General features: G+C 47.5%; 2 protein-coding genes across 2 annotated transcripts in view; both read right to left on the bottom strand.

Annotated features, from left to right (window-relative positions):
* LOC144111955 (uncharacterized) overlaps positions 1–18,901 on the bottom strand; it is a 319,997-nt gene that overhangs the window by 205,520 nt on the left and 95,576 nt on the right. The window lies entirely within an intron of this gene.
* On the bottom strand, positions 5,897–15,945 carry LOC144111933 (N-acyl-phosphatidylethanolamine-hydrolyzing phospholipase D-like). The gene is made up of 3 exons (XM_077645023.1): positions 15,604–15,945; positions 13,857–13,971; positions 5,897–7,446 (listed from the first exon to the last, which is right to left on the bottom strand). The coding sequence occupies exons 1-3, from the start codon at positions 15,792–15,794 to the stop codon at positions 7,303–7,305; spliced, it is 450 nt and encodes a 149-aa protein (XP_077501149.1). The 5' UTR covers positions 15,795–15,945; the 3' UTR covers positions 5,897–7,302.

Below are 18,901 nucleotides of genomic sequence, written 5' to 3'. Positions count from 1 at the left end.
ATTTAATGCTTTAAATGAGTTTATAAAAAGGTTTTGAGCATGTATTTTCCTGACGAACGCGTGCAGTGGGGCACAGTTTTGTTTTCAATGAACGTAGCAAGCACTTGCAAAAGTGCGATCGGTACGCCGTTCTTTTTAATCGGATCAGTTTATCAGTGCCGATAGCTATTAGGTGTGCCACACAGAGATGTGGGAATACTTGTGACGCGGCCTCGGTCACAGAGGGCTAAATTGGTATTTCGCGCGTGAGCGTTGTTGAATGAGCCAAAAATAGAGCAGAGCAGATGATAAAATGGATACAAGAAGTGTTTAATTAATATAGGTTGAACAGTCATGGCTGCTTTTCATTTGTAGCACTACTACTAGGTCCTCTCTATCTAAGTATTCCCATTTTTCATTATAATTTGCATTTTGTCTATACTAGTGATAGTGTGCTGTGGTAATAGTGGTACGTGCTTGTGAAGAAACCAGACTATCCGCTGGTGGGAACTGTTATGTGTGTCCCTCTACTGTATGAATGTCCAGAAAATCAGTGATGCTGGGAGCAGTGGGCGGCTGGTGCTAAAGGTGAAAGATTTAGATGCACCGGCTGATATCATCAGCTGTGTAAAATAAGTCTATGCAAATACAGCAGCAAATCCGATGCATGACGAGTCCACATCCTGCGACCTCTTGTGGCTCCTCTCTTGCACCAGCTACGACTGCCTTGTTCCAGCAAACTTCCTGAGCTCATCAGTCCAGCCAGGTTCCTTTGTGTTGTGTGTTTGGGGGTTGTCAGTGTGTATAGCTGGTTGACTGTTGGATCTTTTGCTGCTTGCATGCTATTTTAGTTAGACAAGGTTTAAGTGTGTTATTTCTGTAGTCTTTTCCTTATCCTTTTCATCTGCCAATTCAACACCATGGAAGCTGTATCAATGTGCCTGTCATTTTTATAAGCAGCAATTCTGTAAGTGCCATCAACTTGTCTCAAAATGTGCAGGAATACCCCTGCAATCAGGTATTGCAAGGCCTCACATCTTTGAAACCCGTCAGGGCCCTTCATAGAGCATTGCTCTTAGCCCATACCATAGCTATATGCGACAAGACAGAATGTTTTCTAACCCATGAGACGTGTACAGAATTTACGACATTGTGGTGTGGTTTTGGAAAGTGAGAAAGCATTGGTCTAACTGCCAGCAGATCATCAAAGCTCTATTCTGATCAGTTAAAGCCATCTTTATGCAGCCTTCGACCACTTCGTTTGAGCTTCTAAGGAACTCAGTATGCTCTGATTGTGTTCATGGAATCACTATAGTTGTCGGCATATAGCTTGCGTTTGATACTAGACTGTGGCACTGCACCGAAATTGGCTGGCAGTTTAACATTGCTAAGCACGAAATACTGTGCAAAAGCACATTTATTTGCAGGTGGGCACCACTTCCACAGGTACCTTAAAACAGGATTGAGGTGTCCACTGACCCAGGGAGCCAGTTATGTACTTTTCCTTTCCTCAAAATCAGTCCAGTCTAAACCTTCCCCTATTTTTGAAAAAAGGAAAGGTGAGTAACTGCCTGAATTTGTTGGTGAATGCCACTGCCTACTCACAGGGCAATTGAGGTGTCCACTGACCCAGTGGGCTAGTTACATTTGCTACTCAGAGGCTTCACACAGACACACTGCTGAATGAAACCGGGGTAGTGCGGCTAGAACTGCTTTTGCACTAAAAACAAACTAAATATTGAAGGTGAGCTGCACTATCTTTTTGTTATGGCAAACGCTGGCGTGTGTAAGCTTCTACCATGGTCGTTTTGGTTTTCCTCTGTACAGATGTTGCTCTGCTTTAAGTAACTTTGCAAATTTTCAGGACAGTTCTGCATAGCACATAAGTGAAATGTGGAAACCATGTACAGAAGTGCACTTCAATGACATGAAGGTTTACCACTACCTTTGCTGTGTGGTATTAACCACTATGGTATGAATGTTATTGACTGGGGGTGGTGTGGTTACGATAAAAGCGGTGGCACAATAATTTTATGGCATATGGTGGACACCCAAAATATGCTATGGTTGTAGGGATCAAGGAGAAGGATGAGTCACCCGTTGTGGTTTAAGTGATGTGGGCTGGGCAATATTATTTATTTTTTTCATTTTACTCGCCCATCCTAATTTCTGTATCTGAGAGCTTGGGCTAATTTCGAGCACCTAGTGTGTTACATCGCACAGCATGACTGTTTTTGCATTTCGTCCCCATCAAAATGTAAATGCTTCCAATCCTGCGACCTTGGACTCAGTAGCTGACCGCCGTAAACACTGAGCCACTGCAGCGGGTAATGGTATAACTCAAACCTGAATTTAGCTATATAAAAATGTTGATGAGCAGTGTTGGAGTACTAAGGTGATTACTAAAGTAGCTTGTGTGAGCTTCATCAAGCAACACTGCTACACTTAAAAGTTTCGGGCCTTGCAAGCATGTTGAAATGAAATTATTTCTGATGAGCTCTTCATGCTGCGTCTTGAGTTCTTTCCTCACCCAGCAATGCTGCTTTTAATTAGCTTTTTTCCTACTAATGCTGGTCAGTGCAGCAAAGTGTACAGACAGAAGCAAACATCCACCACAGTAACAAGACTAAACATTTTTATTGCTTGATTCAACAGTGTGCGTGGAGCTTCACGTGGGTTGCTGTAGGAACCAAGTGAGCTGTGTCATAGCCACGCAATGCTTTTCCCAGTAGTCGGGCACTGAATGAAGTGTCTTAGTATTACAAAGGAAAAGCGGCAACGTTTAAGAGACATTGAGCACAAATTAAATTAGCTTGTATTGATAGATTGTCATGTTCTAGTAACAAAAAATTCATTTTCACTCAGAACTGAACTTTCGCAAGCTAAAAAAAAGTGAACAAAAGAAATGTAATACAAGTATAGAAAACCATTTTCGTACGCAAACTACAATGATGTCAAGACTGTTTTTGCATGTGGATCTCTGAAGCTAGGTTACAGTGCCAATCACTTCCTAGTGGCGATCACGAAGTCCTTTTCATTGTTTACATCAAGAGTTTGAATTAGAGAGAAAAAAACTGATACTTCGACCAAAGTCTCATGGGAGAACTAACCTTTCGGTGCAACTTATCGGGGGGGGGGGGACCAATTTTCTTGCCAATAAGGGCATTTTTTTTACTGCCAAACAAACATCAAAGTTCCCAAAAGGAGCCATACAAATAATTTTTACTGGGGACAAAAATTGGATGAAGTTGACCTCAGTGTTCCTTCCAAACTCCACTCTGTGGTTGGATTCTGGCGAGGATTCTCAGTCCTCCGCCAGAGGTAAAAGATGAAGAACCAGCAGGAGGCCAGCTTAAATGACAAAGGAATTTGCAGGATGCACACTCTTTGCGACAGTTTATTGCATAAAAGCAGCCCTTAAGTAAACTGCAAGAAGGTGGTGACATCACGATGCGCACACCTGCCTGCAGAACGGACAGAAACATGTACAGCAGGCGCACATCACAAGAACTGACCGGGAAGAAGTCATCCTAAGCATCTATGCTCCTGCTTCATAATAAGGGTAGCTACAACTATTCTGGCAGGAAATTTAACCAGCTCTGGTGCGGGTGTATAATTAAACATGCCAATATGTGAACAAAAACTGCCTTGCAAGGGTAGCTCACACACCCGAACTGATAAGTACAATATCAAAATTTCACGAGTGTTTTCCGCCTGTTGGCTTGCAAGGGTTTGTATTCCATGCAAAGGACCTGTTTTTACTGACTGAGGAAAGTGTTTGAGCAACCCAGGTGACAGTAGGGCAGCTTTATTGTTTTCCCACAACTGCTGCAAAAAATGAACTATTTGATGTTGCTTGTTAGGAACTAGTAAAACACTTGGTGATGGCAATAACCACAACAGAGCCTGAGAGCTAGGAAAGGTGGTGCTATAGTAGTGCTGCACTTTGTGTGCGAGTGACTTATTACATATACTACACAATGGGGTTGTTGGTGTGAATGCAGAATTCAAGGCAAAGCGTCAGATATTAAAACTTCTAAATGGGAAAGTTGAATATTCTGTGCATGTAAGCATTGCTTGTGTAATACCCTTTGTTAAGTTTTTATCTTACTTTCATGAGAATGCTGCACTGTCATACTCATCAAATGCTGCTGCGTGATAATTTTGGTAAGATTATTGTGTGACCTTTAATCTTTTGTGTCGCTGCTTCTCCTGCTGGTTCGTACTAAAAGTAATTGTGCACTAACAGATGCTGCTGAAAGCCTTTCTAGAAAAAAAAATATAAGACTGACAAGGGAATGAGGTTGGGCACAAAGATTGCTTCTTCTTCACTCACACTTGATAATTGTATTATAACAAAACACAGTGAAATCTATACAGGGTCGAAAGCAGACACATTGTGGTGCGCTATTCACTTAAACTGAAAAGAAATCAGTAACCAAAAGGCAAAACCTTAAATAATAGCAGACCTTTTGCATTTTACGCATGACAGGTTTTGTTTTTCAATGTAAACATTTGAACTTACGTGAAAAGAAAAGGCCGACACACAATAGCGAAATCTGAAGACGAAGAAAGTGAACTCTGACATTGAATTTAGTATACATTGTTTGATTTCATTAGGAAAAAAACCCGAAAAAAATGCATTCAGCCGATACCTGGTACCTTTTTTGCATTTCTTATTTTTCCCTATATCTCAGCACTGCATCGGTGCTTTAGGCTCGCATGTGTAGCAAAACGTGAAAGATTAGTGCTTATTGGAGCAAGTGATAAGCGTCATCTTGTAAGCGCCCATCGAAGCAGAGTACAAGCACATGAACATTCCTATTGGCGTACAAATTCTGAGGGGGCCACTGTTTTGGTTCAAACCAGCTCCGCTTGGATTGCCTCCATAGCATCCTCCAAGGTTAACAAGGTATGAGATGCGGCAAAAAAAAAAAGGAACCTCGATTATGGCAGAACACAGTACGTTCAGTTTAAAACATTGCAGAAGGATGCATACACATGGGATGCATTGCATGACCAGGAAAAATACATGCAGAAAAGACAAACCTTGGCCATCAGGGTATTGCACTCAATCTTGCATTATAAAAAGAGAACAAAAATGGCTAATTCTTTCAGAGGAACAACACACAGGTGATTGATTCCAGAGCAGTGACATGTGAAGTTAGCAGGCGGGAACTGTCAGCCTTGTTTTAATCTTACAGTTTCAAATCTGTTGCCAGCTTTTATTTTGCATTACTGACACTAGCTGATTCACACATGCACAGAAACATGTAGCAAGTGCACATTCATAAGAGGAGTCGCTGGTACTTGCTGAACATGGCATTGCTGGAATTATCAAATGACAAATGAGGGACGTGTGAACCCTGCAAGAAATGCTTAATGTTTATTACGGGTGCTGAAATATTGCAGGTGTTCAAAAAAAATGTTCAGTAAAGTAAAATAGTTCATTGAAGTACATGTTGCTTAGAACAGCATTTTATAACACTTTGACACAAAACTTTTGCTTGCTTCAAGTGCCATGATTAATGTCGTAATGTGCATGAAGAAAGCTTGTGAAGACTGGAATCACACAAATGTTAGCTGGTACTTTCTGTTACATTACGTGTTGTCACTACTGCCTGGAGATCGGCGCATTTAGGCCTTTGCCAATAGCAAAAGAATGGTTGAAGAAGATGTGTTTCCAACCACTTATCTTCTGAATCTGAGCACCTTTCTTACTGCCTGGTTTAATACGGAGTGTGTGAAAGCAGTTGTTGGTTTCTTTTCCATGTACAAGTGGTGTACTATTATTTCGAGCAGCACAAAAGGAAAACGGGGGCCACAAATCATTTTAAAATTAGGACGGAATTTGCTACATACTTTTGCAGCAATAGTGCTAGTGGACAGTATAAGGTTCTTTTAAAACCTAAAGGTGTTGTAAACTTCTCTGGAAATGAAGTGCTGGTTTTTTCGTTTTTGTAAATAAAGAAGTCTCTTCGTTTTCTTTCTTTTTTTTTCTGCTGAGATGATGAGTGAGGGATGTGGAAACTCTTGCAAACATGGGAAAGTTTCAGTTAGAGAAAGGAGTCAGCAAGAGGAAGTTAATTAGAAAACACAACCTGAAGGGAGCATAACCTTTGAAGTACACATTTAACTATCACCGGCACTTCTCCGAAGCATATTTGCTAGTGGCCTGCCTGGCTGGCTCACTTCACCGGGTACCAAACAATTTGTGATTGCTCAAAAAAAAAAGCAGTGTTTCACACAAGCTTATGTTAATGGGCAGGCCACTTTTGGAATCGAGCTGGGCACAAAAGAAAATGCTTAAAGTATTTGTCAAAAGCTGGACAATGCTGACTAGTTTCGGTGAAGTGGACAAAAGTACCTGGTGTAACAAATGGTTAGCTTTGCACTATAAAAGTAAGGAGAGCTTCAATTTCTAAGCAGTGACATTTAAGGGAGTGCATAAATGATTGCACAGACGATCTGGAACAGGTACTTATAAATACCACACTAAGTTAAGGCACGGAAAACACGACCGTAGGAAATCCACATTAAATAGTTTCACTCCTATGTGCATTAAGGGGGAATACTTCGCTTGTCAGCCGTGAAACATGGCTGCAAGGGAATCAAAAAAAGAAAAAAATTCTCAAAACTGCAGAGAGGCCGCTGTGACCCAAAAAAAGATTTCTTACAACCCCTTTCGCCCAGCAACGTCTGCAGTTAACAAGAATAAACAGTCACAATAACAATAACAACAGCAACAACAACTCTTCTCTCAACAATAAAGAGCCCCTTGCCCAATCGTAGTTTCGAGTGTCGGATGTCCCGAGGGGCACGGAATAATCACCCTGCTGAAGTGTAGTGCCTTCGTGAAACCAGGCTCTGTGTACCCACATGCATGCCATACAATAGCCAAACCGTTCCTCGAGGACAATGCTTCGAATCCGCTTCAAGGACCACTGTTTGCACACACTCACACAGGAACACACACACACACAAATAAAAACAAACAAACAAGCAGCCAACAACATGGCTGCTGCTGGCTTGCGATATTTCCAGTCTCTGATCTTTCAGTGCAGTTGTTGCTTGCACCCGACGAAAATCAAGAGAGAAAAACAAGGCCACTCATGTAGTCGATGCTGACTGCTTGCATTTGGAGGTAAGTGCCGTCACCACTTGCGCTGTTGATGACAGCAGCAGTGCATCCCTTCTGCGTTGATGTCGCGGGCCACCGTTGATGTCAGCCTTGCTGCGACACACAGCCGAGGATCAAGCCACGGCCAGAAGGTTGAGGAAACAACCAAAAACATCGAAATCAGACACGCCCTAGCACGGTCGTCAGGGTAACACACGGGACGTTCGGTTCGAAGTCGTTGCGTGCAGCAGCCGCGACTCGCCGTGCTTCAACGTGAAGAACTCGCGGGGCGATATGCCGTGGCGATCGAGACTTTCGCGCAGTTTCACGGGAGGGTCGAGGTAGTACTGGAAAAGCACGAAAGGGAGGAAGGAGAAATAAAAAGAAAAATAATTAGTTTTCTTCCTCTAGAGTCTGCACACCCCAAAAAAAACTCCCAAACCTGTGGCTCTCTCCTGGAATGAAGGAGCAATGTAGATAGCTATAGTGTACCCCCCTACCACCACAAGTGTGTCGCATCAAGGTGCACATAGGTCACGTCCATTTGAACCACATGACCATACAGGATACTGTTCTCTGAGTTACCTATCCTTGCAGCACATCCTGATAGCGCACTCATTGGTTGGCAGGCTGATGTGAATCACTATATTGCATTGATCCAAAATTAAGTACCTGCGGCTCTAAGTGCCCCTTATCTTTTGATTGTATTACATCAGAAAAAGAACACATTCAACCTGAACATACCTTTATGCTAAACACCACTCCCCAATTCAAGTGTCCTCTATTAGGGGGGGAAAAAGTGCTTAAATTTGTTTATTGCCATCGCTTGTGGTACTTCATATTGCCACCTAGTGCTGCCAGGTGGCGCAAGCTGTCCGCGAAGACGATGAGGTTGCGATCGTGCTTTCGCGGATCGGCCGCCATTACCGTCTCCTCTTGCCGACTCCAGCTGTTGAAGCGTCTCTCCGTGAGAACTCCGTGACAATTTGGTGGAGGTGCTGGGTACGAGTATCCCATGCAAGAAACCCCTCCAGGGAGCCGTGCCGCCAGCCCTGCGCCGATTGACACCCCGGTACACCGCTTCAGCCGGAGGCTGCAGGGACTTTCACCGGAGCTTGGACCACTCGCGACAGTCATGATACCAGCCACCGGTATTCTCACGCAAGCTGCCGGTGCTACACCTGCCCACTATACCTTGCAGACCCCGCGGGTTCCCAAGGCCTTCCACGGGGACCTTTTCGAAGACGTGGAGGACTGGTTCCTTCACTTCGAGCGTGTGGCTGCTTATAACCAGTGGGACGACGCCGCGAAACTAAGAAACGTCTACTTTAGCCTAGAGGATGGCGCCCGCACGTGGTTTGAGAACCGTGAGGAAGTTCTAACTTCCTGGCGAGAGTTTCGCCGTCGCCTGCTGGAGGCCTACACCAGCGCGGATCGCCGCGAAAGAGCGGAGCGGGCAATCCAGTCCCGCGTCCAGCTACCGAACGAAAGCGTACAAATGTACGTCGAGGACATGACGCGGCTCTTCAGGAGAGCTGATCCTGCCATGCCTGAAGAGAAGAAACTTCGGCACTTAATGAGAGGCGTCAAAGAGCAGCTGTTCGCAGGCCTCGTGCGCAGCCCACCATCTACAGTTGCTGCATTTCTTTCGGAAGCCACAACGATGGAGAAGGTCCTGCAACAGCGTTGCGCCAGTTACGACCGGCCCGTGCATGCTGCTGCAGTCACATCATCGTTTGCCACCATCGGACAGCTTGCGCCACCTGGCAACACTAGGTGGGCCGATGTGTACGCGGGCAAGCTGACGGGCTTCTTCAGCGCGTTGGGCAATTTCATGAACATCGGGTGCGAGTTGGTCGTCATCGAGGCATGGTAGCATCGCGTCAAGCATGCTCTGGACTTCACGTCCATATACAAGACGAAAGGGAGTAAAGCGTGTAGTCTCCTGGAGGGCCGTGTTGTACGCAAATGTGACGTACGGTAGCACCTCATCCCAAGTTTTGTGCTGAACGTCTACGTACATTGACAGCATGTCCGCAATGGTCTTGTTTAAGCGTTCGGTTAGCCCATTGCTCTGCGGATGATAAGCTGTGGTCTTGCGATGGCTAGTGCAGCTCAACGTAAATATATGGTCGATTAGCTGCGCTGTAAACGCTGTGCCTCTGTCGGTAATAACGCACGAAGGGGCTCCGTGCCGCAAGACGATGTTTTGCATGAAAAAGTCGGCGACCTCTGAAGCTGTGGCACAGGGTATCGCCTTGGTCTCGGCGTAGCGAGTCAAATAGTCAGTAGCGACTATGATCCACTTGTTTCCTGAGAGTGACAACGGAAAAGGACCGAGAAGGTCCATTCCTATTTGATCGAACGGAGAGCGGGGTGTAGTAACGGGCTTGAGAAAACCCGCCGGCTTAAGCGGTGGCGTCTTCCGGCGCTGGCATTCACGGCAGCTTTTTACGTACCTTTGGACATCGTCCGAGAGTCCGGGCCAGTAGTACATGTTGCGTATCCTGGCGAGCGTCCGAGAAAAACCCAGATGGCCTGAAGTGGGCTCGTCGTGGCATGCCAATAAAATGTCGGCGCGAAGATCGGCCGGAAGTACCAGAAGGTAAGCTCTTTCTTGGCCTCTCGAGTTCTTCTTGTATAAGATACCTTCGCGCAAACAGAAAGAGCCGAGACGTCGAGCGAAGTGTCGTGGTAGAGGCATGGCGTGACCTTCAAGGTTGTCAATCAGCGGTCGGAGGTCCGTGTCAGCCCGCTGCCGGGCTATTATGTCCGATGCATTAAGTATACCGAGGAAACCGCTGTCGTCGTCGATTTCGGGACCGGAAGAGTCGAGTGGTGCACGCGACAGCGTGTCGGCGTCTTCGTGTTTACGGCCCGACTTATATACGATGGTAATGTCGAATTCTTGGAGCCGTAAACTCCAGCGGGCCAATCGTCCAGACGGGTCTCGCAAATTAGCCAGCCAGCATAGGCAGTGGTGGTCGGTTACGACTTTGAATGCGCGGCCGTAAAGGTAAGGGCGAAATTTCATGGTGGCCCATACGACAGCAAGGCATTCCTTCTCTGACGTAGAGTAATTGCGTTCGGCGCGGGAGAGAGTACGGCTAGCATAGGCTATAACTCTCTCAATGCCCTCTTGGTGTTGGACAAGGACAGCTCCAAGACCGATATTGCTGGCGTCGGTGTGGATCTCGGTGTCGGCCTCTTCGTCGAAGTGTGCAAGAACGGGAGATGTCTGAAGGCGTTGGCGGAGCGAAGAGAAAGCCGTCTCTTGGTCTATTGTCCAAACGAAGGAGGTGTTGCTCCTGGTGAGGCGCGTCAACGGCTCTGCAATCTTTGCGAAGTCCGCAATAAACCGTCGGTAATATGCACAGAGACCCAGAAAACGCTGGACAGCTTTCTTGTCAGTCGGAGTAGGAAAATTGGCGACGGCGGCTGTCTTGTCGGGGTCGGGTCGAACTCCGTCGGCGCTCACAACGTGACCGAGGAACCTGAGCTCTGTGTAACCGAAGTGGCACTTCTGGGGCTTCAGCGTAAGGTCAGCGGAATGGAGGGCTCTGAGGACAGTTCGCAGGCGCACGAGATGCTGTTCAAAAGTTTCTGAAAAAACGACAACGTCGTCCAGGTATACAAGACAACTTTGCCACTTGAGGCCGGTGAGGACAGTGTCCATCATCCGTTGAAACGTCGCTGGCGCAGAGCACAAGCCAAAAGGCAGCACTTTGAATTCATAGAGGCCATCTGGTGTAACGAAGGCAGTTTTTTCGCGGTCCCGTTCGTCCACTTCAATTTGCAAATAACCGCTCTTCAGGTCAATGGATGAAAAGTACTTAGCACGCCGTAATCTGTCCAGGGAGTCATCAATGCGGGGCAACGGGTAGACGTCCTTTTTAGTCACATTGTTTAATTTACGGTAGTCCACGCAGAATCGAAGTGTTCCATCCTTCTTTTTAACAAGGACAACAGGCGAAGACCACGGGCTTTGGGAAGGTTGAACTACACCGTCGTCAATCATCTCCTGAACTTGCTTTTGGATTACTTCCCGTTCTTTGGCGGAAACACGATAAGGCTGCTGGCGGATAGGGCGAGCGTCGTCATACGTAATGATCCGGTGTTGCGTTAGGGGCGTTTGACGAACTTTCGACGAAGAAGCGAAACACTGTTTATACTCCAATAGCAAGTGCTCTAAGGCCAGGCGCTTTCCTTCGGGGAGGTTGCAGTTGATGTCGACATTCGGAACAGATTGGTCGTCAGTGGCGCGCGATGATTGGTCGTCAGGGGCCGCTGCCGCGAACGCAAAGCAGACCGGAACATCCACAACCGCTTCAGCGGTAGCGATCGCAGTTCCAGAGAAAAGGTGCCGGTGCTCTGGAGAAAAATTTGTAACAAGGATCGCAGACCGGCCAGCGCGAATTGTTAGTAAGCTTCAAGCGGCGCAGATGCCTTGAGTCAGGAGGAGCGAATGATTAGCCTCGGCGACTGCTTCAGCGTCGTGCAACTCAGCACAGGCGACTTCAATCAAAACACTGCTACGGGGCGGAAGTGTGACGCTGTCGGCGAAAACGCGAAGTGCGGCACTGCGTTGGCAGGAGTTGTCGAGTTCGGCGGCTTGCTCTGTGGAAAACATGACGATTCGGTTGCGCAGATCGATAATTGCTCCATACTCCCGCAGAAAGTCGATGCCGAGGATTAGGTCCCGAGAACACTCGCCCAGGACGATGCAGCTGACGACGAACGTGGACTTGCTGATCTGAACGCGAGCAGTGCACATACCCTTGGGCGTAACCAGATGACCGCCGGCAGTTCGAAGGTGCGCGCCAGGCCAAGGGGTAATCACTTTTTTCCAGAATGGTCGCCAGTTGTCCACTTAAGATCGAATAATCGGCCCCGGTATCAACTAATGCGCTTACTCTGCGACCATCGATAAGAACGGGTATTTCTAAAGAAACGCGGTTTTTTAACTCTAGTGATGGCGTCGGCGGGTTTTTGTCGGATTGTAGCGGCGACGACGGGAGGTCTTCAGCACAGCGCCCCCCAGCGACCTCGCCCCCGAAGGTCGCGGGTTTCAGTTTTCCCGACGAGGACTTGGCGATCGGCCCGGTGCCGCTCGCGAGAAGCCGGGAGGTGTCGGGGAAGAGCGCCTCGGTGAGGGTGAGCGCGACTGCCGCTGCGCTCGGGATGGATTGCGCTGGTCCGCAAGGAATTCTTCAATTTCAGGGGGTCGTTCACCTTGACGGGGTCTCGGTGAGTCGGTGCGGAAGCCTTGGATGCCGATGCGTCGGTAATAACAATTTCGATAAAGATGACCTGGCTCTCCGCAGTGAAAACAGAGCGGTCGTCGGTTAGGTGTACGCCAAACGTCGGCCTTTCGGAGGGGTGCTCGACGATCCTCGAAGTACTGCACCGGTTGCACAGAGGGCCGCGGGGCTTGAGGCGTGGCGTGAATTGGTGGCGGCGAAGCGGGAGCCGGACGCCTTGCAACTTCGGCGTACGTCGGACGGTGGTAGTCCCCAGGCAGAGGTGGTACGTCGACCACAGGAACAGGGCCCCGGAACGCCTGTTGCACCTCCTCTCGTACAAGAGCGGAGATGGAACCGAGCGCAGGCTGCGACGGGCTACAAAATTTGTGAAGCTCCTCACGCACGATTGTGCGAATAAGTTCCTAATATGCCATATGGCAACAGGTTACATAGTCTGAATGCACATTTATTGTGCTGAAAATGGACTGGAGTAGGTGACAGCTATCCACCCTTGCGGTGTCTTGCTACTTGAGGACAGATTTTTGATGAACATCTCAATAAGCTAGTGTAATAACGCTTAAGATTAACAAGAAAGTAAATTTTATTGTGTTCATCTTAAAACATACTGCAGCAGTGCTTTAGTGGCTCGAGCATTTGCCTCGTATGTGGGAGGTGCGGGGTTCGATTCCCAGTGCCGCCGGGTATCCACCCGTGATACAATGGGTACAGGCTTTGCCCTGGCCTGGTGCTCGGATTAACTGGGGTAAAATGCATTTAAAACGGGTATTTTGATCCCATCTTGAGTAGAAGAAAATACCTTGTGCCATGAAGGTCTTTGGCCAAAGCCACCCCAGCACCAGAAAAATTAATCATCATCATCATCGTCTTCTTGAAACACTTGAGGCATGAAAAAAAACTGCAATATAACTGCTGACATGTCGTTTTTTTGTCACTCCAGCTCTTGAACCAGGCCGGCCTAACCGTTGTAGTGAATTAAAACTATGCATCAGCAATAATTTTGCAGTTCTTTTCGTGTGTCATGTGACCTAAACACTCCCTACACGTCACAGCCATCGTTCGGTTGATGAAACTGAAACCAGAACAGCATCAAAAACAATTTCAATTATGGATTATTTTGTGGTCGTTGGTGAATACCATGTGTTGAACCACATATTCTAATGTCCACAGATCATTTGAAAAAAGAAAACATAACTGAAATTAGGTGTCTATGGTCCTCTAACTAATGCTTCAAACACTTGGAAGAATTTGGTTGTAAGGATGTGCTCGTAAACACTACCACACACAAAAAAAAGCTCCACTACAATTTATACAACACCGAACCTCATGTATTTTGTTTAGTTGTGGCATTGCAGCATGTGCTGAAATCAAGTGTGATGAATTAAACCTTATAGTGAGTACAGTGCCTGACAATGTGCCATCGGAGTGTCTGTTGTAACGAGCTTTCCAGATATCATGCTCATCGTACGAGGCAGTAATCTGAAAAACTGTCTTACCTCATTGGCAAGCGTAAAGGTTCCCCAATGCACTGCCAGCGTGGCACGGCTGCGCACATCCTTGTGGATAAGAACTGCTTCCTCGGGGTTCACGTGCTGGTACTTCATGAACCACCTGCAACATGGCACAGGGCATGTGACCTCACAAGCAGCTGCTGCACTGACTGTAGTTTGCTGCTTTCTTTCGAGCACACTGCTGAATTTTGTTTCATCGTTTCTGAAAATTTTTAGCATAATTTTCTCTGCTTTGCAAATGCAGCCACTGCACAACGTTCCAAATGTTTCGAACTTGAGCCAAAGTCATATGTTTGTCGGACACTAGAGGAAATCAGCACTACGCATGTGAAGGTGACATAGGGTGGACCATGCTGAGATATGTGGGTGTTAGGCGGCAAAGACGTGGAGTGGGTATATAGCAGTTTACCACAAACTGTTCTGTTTCACACTGCACATTGGTGATTCTGAACCTTGAGATGATAATGGCTCTTATGATTTATTATGGAGCCCATCATCAGCAGCCTGACTAAGCCCACTGCAGGGCAAAGGCCTCTCCCATGTCTCTCCAATTAACCTGGTCCTGTGCCACCTGCGGCCATCGTGTTCCCGCAAACTGATGAAAGTATGAAATTCTAGAAAACATGGGCGTTCTCTGTGCTTTATTATGTTGTGTTGCATGTTCCTCTTGTTACAGTGAGTTAAGGATCGTGCAGCCATTGCAAGCACTGAAAGACAGTGCGGTCTGAGGGAACACGTGGCATCTTTTTCAGACGCTGCCTCCCCTGGGTGAGCTGAACGGGAGGGTTTGAATATGTAACAGGCTGTAACAGGATTTGAGCCCAGTACCTCCCACATACAATGCAAGCAGTTTTCTATTAAGCCATCAAAGAGCGCCTTCGTAAAAGCATGCATAGAGCTCATTGCTTATCATCCTGTACTTTTTCTTAACGATAGCGAACTGGCATAGCGCTGCTGTTTTTCTGCACAAACATAAATTAGTGGTGCTCGAGCCGGGTTTAGCGTTCTTAATTTTTGAATGTTCGGTACTCCAATTTTAGAATGCACCAGTTCTCTGGAGGAGAATCGCCTTCTGTTGATCTAGTTGGTATTGCATTGTTGGTTCTGGAAAGGACTGGAAAGAAAAAGGACTTTCTTTGGCTTCGTACATTGCCAGAACACACTTTAGAGGAGAGACGTAATCGAAGTTAATAGTTGTTTCATTTTAGCATTGCACTGCTTGCAGCACTTTTGACGTACACCTGAAAGTTGCAAAACCTTGCCAGAATGGGGCCACCAGTTGCATTTTTGCAGTCAGTCAGTGAGATTATGGTATGTTGCCGATGAGAAATTACATGATGATTGCTACTGCAATGTATTAATCTATGTGCTGTAAAGTGTTGAGACACCTGTTTCATAGCCAAAATAAGAAATGGTGCGTTCTGTCATAAGTTTTTGACATGGCGCATTCAGCTGGCATTTTAACCTGGCTTCTAGTGGTTTGTTGTGAACAGCACATATGTACAGGGGTGTCACAAGGACAGGGGCGGGAATGCATTTCGTTGCGCAGGAACAGAGTGCGAGTTTCAGCATGGCTTCTGCTCCATTGCCAGAAAAAGTTGTCGTGGAGTATAATTGTAGCAGTTCACACAAAAGATAATGTCACTGAAAGAGCTTTGCCAAGGGGAGGCAGTAGGTGAAGTAAAAAAAAACAATGGTGATAATTACGCAATTCTTGGCATGTACATCTCACCTGGGCTCATACGCTCCGATGGGAATAGCAGCCACATCGAAAGGCCCGTACGCCTGCCCAATTTGCTTGAAAACGTCACAGTAGCCTGTGTCGCCCGCAAAGTAAAACCGGTACTCGGGGCTGATGACACACCAGCCTCCCCACAGCACCTGCAGCAGAAAGAGAATCACACCAAGATAGTCGGTCAGCATTGTCGTTGGCCTGAAGAATCCTTACATTGGGTGCAGTTGTACACAGCCAGTTATGCATTTGGGGATCACGTTCTAGTCAAGCATAGTGTGAGCAACAATCACTGCAGCACTACATACAACAGATAAGGACACGGAAATGAGGGGCTCATTATGTCACATATGACGGAAGCCAACAGCCGCTCAAAACCAAGGAAAGCACGTGGGAATTATTTTTTTATTTGTTGTGTTGGTGAAGCGGAAATTAGCAGTGTAATCATTGCTTACCTGAATGATAATTGATTAGTAGAAATAAGAAGAGAAGACAACCACATGCTGCCAGTGGGATCCGAACCCATGACCTCTGCAGTCACGTGTGGTGATCTACTCTATGCTTTTTTTGGTTTCAGTGGCTTTTGGCTTCCTTCAACACTGCATACAGGCTGGGAGATCAGACTAGTCTTCCTATTGATGTCAGACCATGCAGTGGACAGTGTTAACAGTTGAACATTGTTCTTTTAGGGTAACAGAATGGATTCGAAAGGAAAGAAAACGTAACCAGGAGTGGTAGAGAGTAGACATGGAGATGAGATAGGGGAAATGTCCTGGAATAGGGTGGCCCTGGGTGGTGAAAGACAGGATTATTTGGAGATTATTGTGAGCAGCTTTGTCCTGCATTGAATGTAATTCGGCTGATAATGATCTTCTAGAAAAAAAAGGAGAGACATTGAAAGCAATTTTGTTTTATGAAACTGGTGAAAGTTGTTCACTTCCTTAGGGAGCTTTTATGTTTTCTGAGCTGCCATGTCACTGTTATTAGAGGAAATCAATGTTGGTAATGCATCAGTCGTTCCTGTATTGACGATATAATGCATTATAGCCTGCCAAGTGAGAACTTTTTTTCTCTACTCAGTGCTAACACAAATCATGACCTCAGTAACGCTGCTACTGGGGCTATTTGGGTTAGCGCTTTTGGTTATGCGCGCTGCTTGTGGCTACGATGAAGACAAAAAAGATGGAACAACGACAGCCCACTAAGTTTGGCACATTGTCTTAGTGGGTTTTTGTTCTTGTTTCATATTTTTGTTCTCTTCGTAACTACAAAGCAGCGCACAGGAACAAAGATCAATCTTTGATGATATTGTAACGGAAAACAGGGAGACACCAAAATATGTAACGGAAAACAGGGAGACAGGTCGCTAACCAGCAGAATACAGCAAGCAGCCAGCCAGCCAGCCAGCGCGAGACACTTCAACGTCTTCCAAGACACTTCAGCGCCACCTGAGAACACCAGGTGGCATTACTCCCCCTCCAAAAAAAAAAGAAAAACAAAAGCGGGGTTGCAGTATGGGCAGTGGAAAGAGAAAAAAAAAACAGCACAAGCACACAAAAATGTACAAGGGAGGTGGGCGAAGGTGTCCCACGCGAAAACTAGCAGAACACTGAGCGTACTATCCATTACCGCGTGAAGTAGGGTTTCATGCGGACAACGTGCACAACCTCAGAGCGGGGTGGACGACGCTGAGGCTGCACAGTCCCGTCAGGAAGAACTTCGTAGGTCACTTCGGTAACGCGGCGCAAAACTCGGTACGGTCCAAAGTAACGGCACATCAGTTTTTCAGACAAGCCTGGGCGGCGTACCGGGGTCCACACCCAAACTTGGTCTCCCGGATGGTATTCGACGTGCCGATGACGGAGGTTGTAGCGGCGTGCATCCGTGCCCTGCTGCCGCTGAATGTGAAGACGGGCACGTAGTTCTCGCTGTTGAGTCACCGAAAGGTCCGGGCTGATGTCAAGGGATGGGCGCACAGGAAACATTCAGAAACCTCCGCTAAGGGGTCGGCGAATGCGATGGCAGTAGCACGAAAAAGGTGCCGGGGCTCGTTAGAGAAGTTAGTCACCAGGAGCTCAGAGCAGCCGTCGCGGAGATGGATGAGACCTCGCGCTGAGCAGATGGCGTGGGTGAGCAAAAGGGACAGGTTGCCCTCTGCGACCGCTGTCCCTTCACGTAGTCCGTCGCAGTGAACACTCACAAAAACGCTGGCGCGTGGCGGAATCCAAACGCTCTCGGCGGATATTCTAAGGGCGGCGCGGCGTGGACAGTCCTCGGAGTAAACATCAGCTTTCTCGGTAGAAAATGTGACAGTGCGCTTTCGGAGGTCAATAATAGCTCCATACTCTCGGAGAAAATCAACGCCAAGGATACAGTCACGGGAGCAGTTCGGTAGAACTAGGCAGCTGACAACAAATGTGGAGCTGCGAATTTGGACTCTTGCTGTGCATAGGCCAAGCGGAGTTACGACATGTCCGCCAGCCGTGCGAATCTGCGTGCCGGACCATGGTGTCATTACTTTTTTAAGAAGCGCCGCTAGCTTTCCGCTTAAAATCGAGAAATCAGCGCCAGTGTCCACCAAAGCACTAACCTTATAGCCATCGAGAAGCACGGGTATATCCAACGAGAATCGATCTCCGAGTTCAGGTACTGCAGTCGTTGCCTTTAAATCGCGGTCGGTCGCTGTTCGCGTTGTCGGGGGGTCTTGTTCGTATCGATTGCCAGCGGCCTCGCCCCCTGAGGTCGCTCTCTTTAGTTTTCCCGGCGGGGACTTGGCGACCGTCTCTGCGCCATCCAGGAGGAGCTTTGGGGCTGTGGCGAAGGTCGGCGTGGTGATGGAGACCGAGACTGCCGCTGGGAATTGTCGCCATGCGCTGCTGGGCTACGTAGTCCTCGATCTCCCGGGGTCGTTGACCTCTTGGTGGACGGGGCATGTCGATAGGGAACCCCTGCAGCCCAAGCTGTCGATACGGGCACTGGCGATACAGATGACCGGGTTCCCCGCAGTGAAAACAGAGACGCCGCCGATCCGGAGCACGCCACAGGTCCGTCTTCCGCTGGGGTGATCGTCGATTGTCGATGTAGTACGTGTCGGGGTGTGCGGAAAACAGCGAGCCTTGATTGGACGGAGGAAACTGCGCCGAAGAGGGCGCAGGACGTTGCAAGGCTTCAGCGTACGTTGGACGACGGCACTCCGTTGGTAAAGGCGGCGGGTCAACGGACGGGAACGAAGGTCTCAAGGCTTGAACCTCTTCGCGGACCAGGCTAGCGAGAGAGCCGGCCGTCGGCAGGGGAGCAC

Source organism: Amblyomma americanum, unplaced genomic scaffold (assembly GCF_052857255.1).
Source record: "Amblyomma americanum isolate KBUSLIRL-KWMA unplaced genomic scaffold, ASM5285725v1 scaffold_19, whole genome shotgun sequence".
Classification (NCBI taxonomy): domain Eukaryota; kingdom Metazoa; phylum Arthropoda; class Arachnida; order Ixodida; family Ixodidae; genus Amblyomma; species Amblyomma americanum.
The sequence above is the reverse complement of the archived record's forward strand: the minus strand, read 5'-3'. Positions and strand labels throughout refer to the sequence as shown.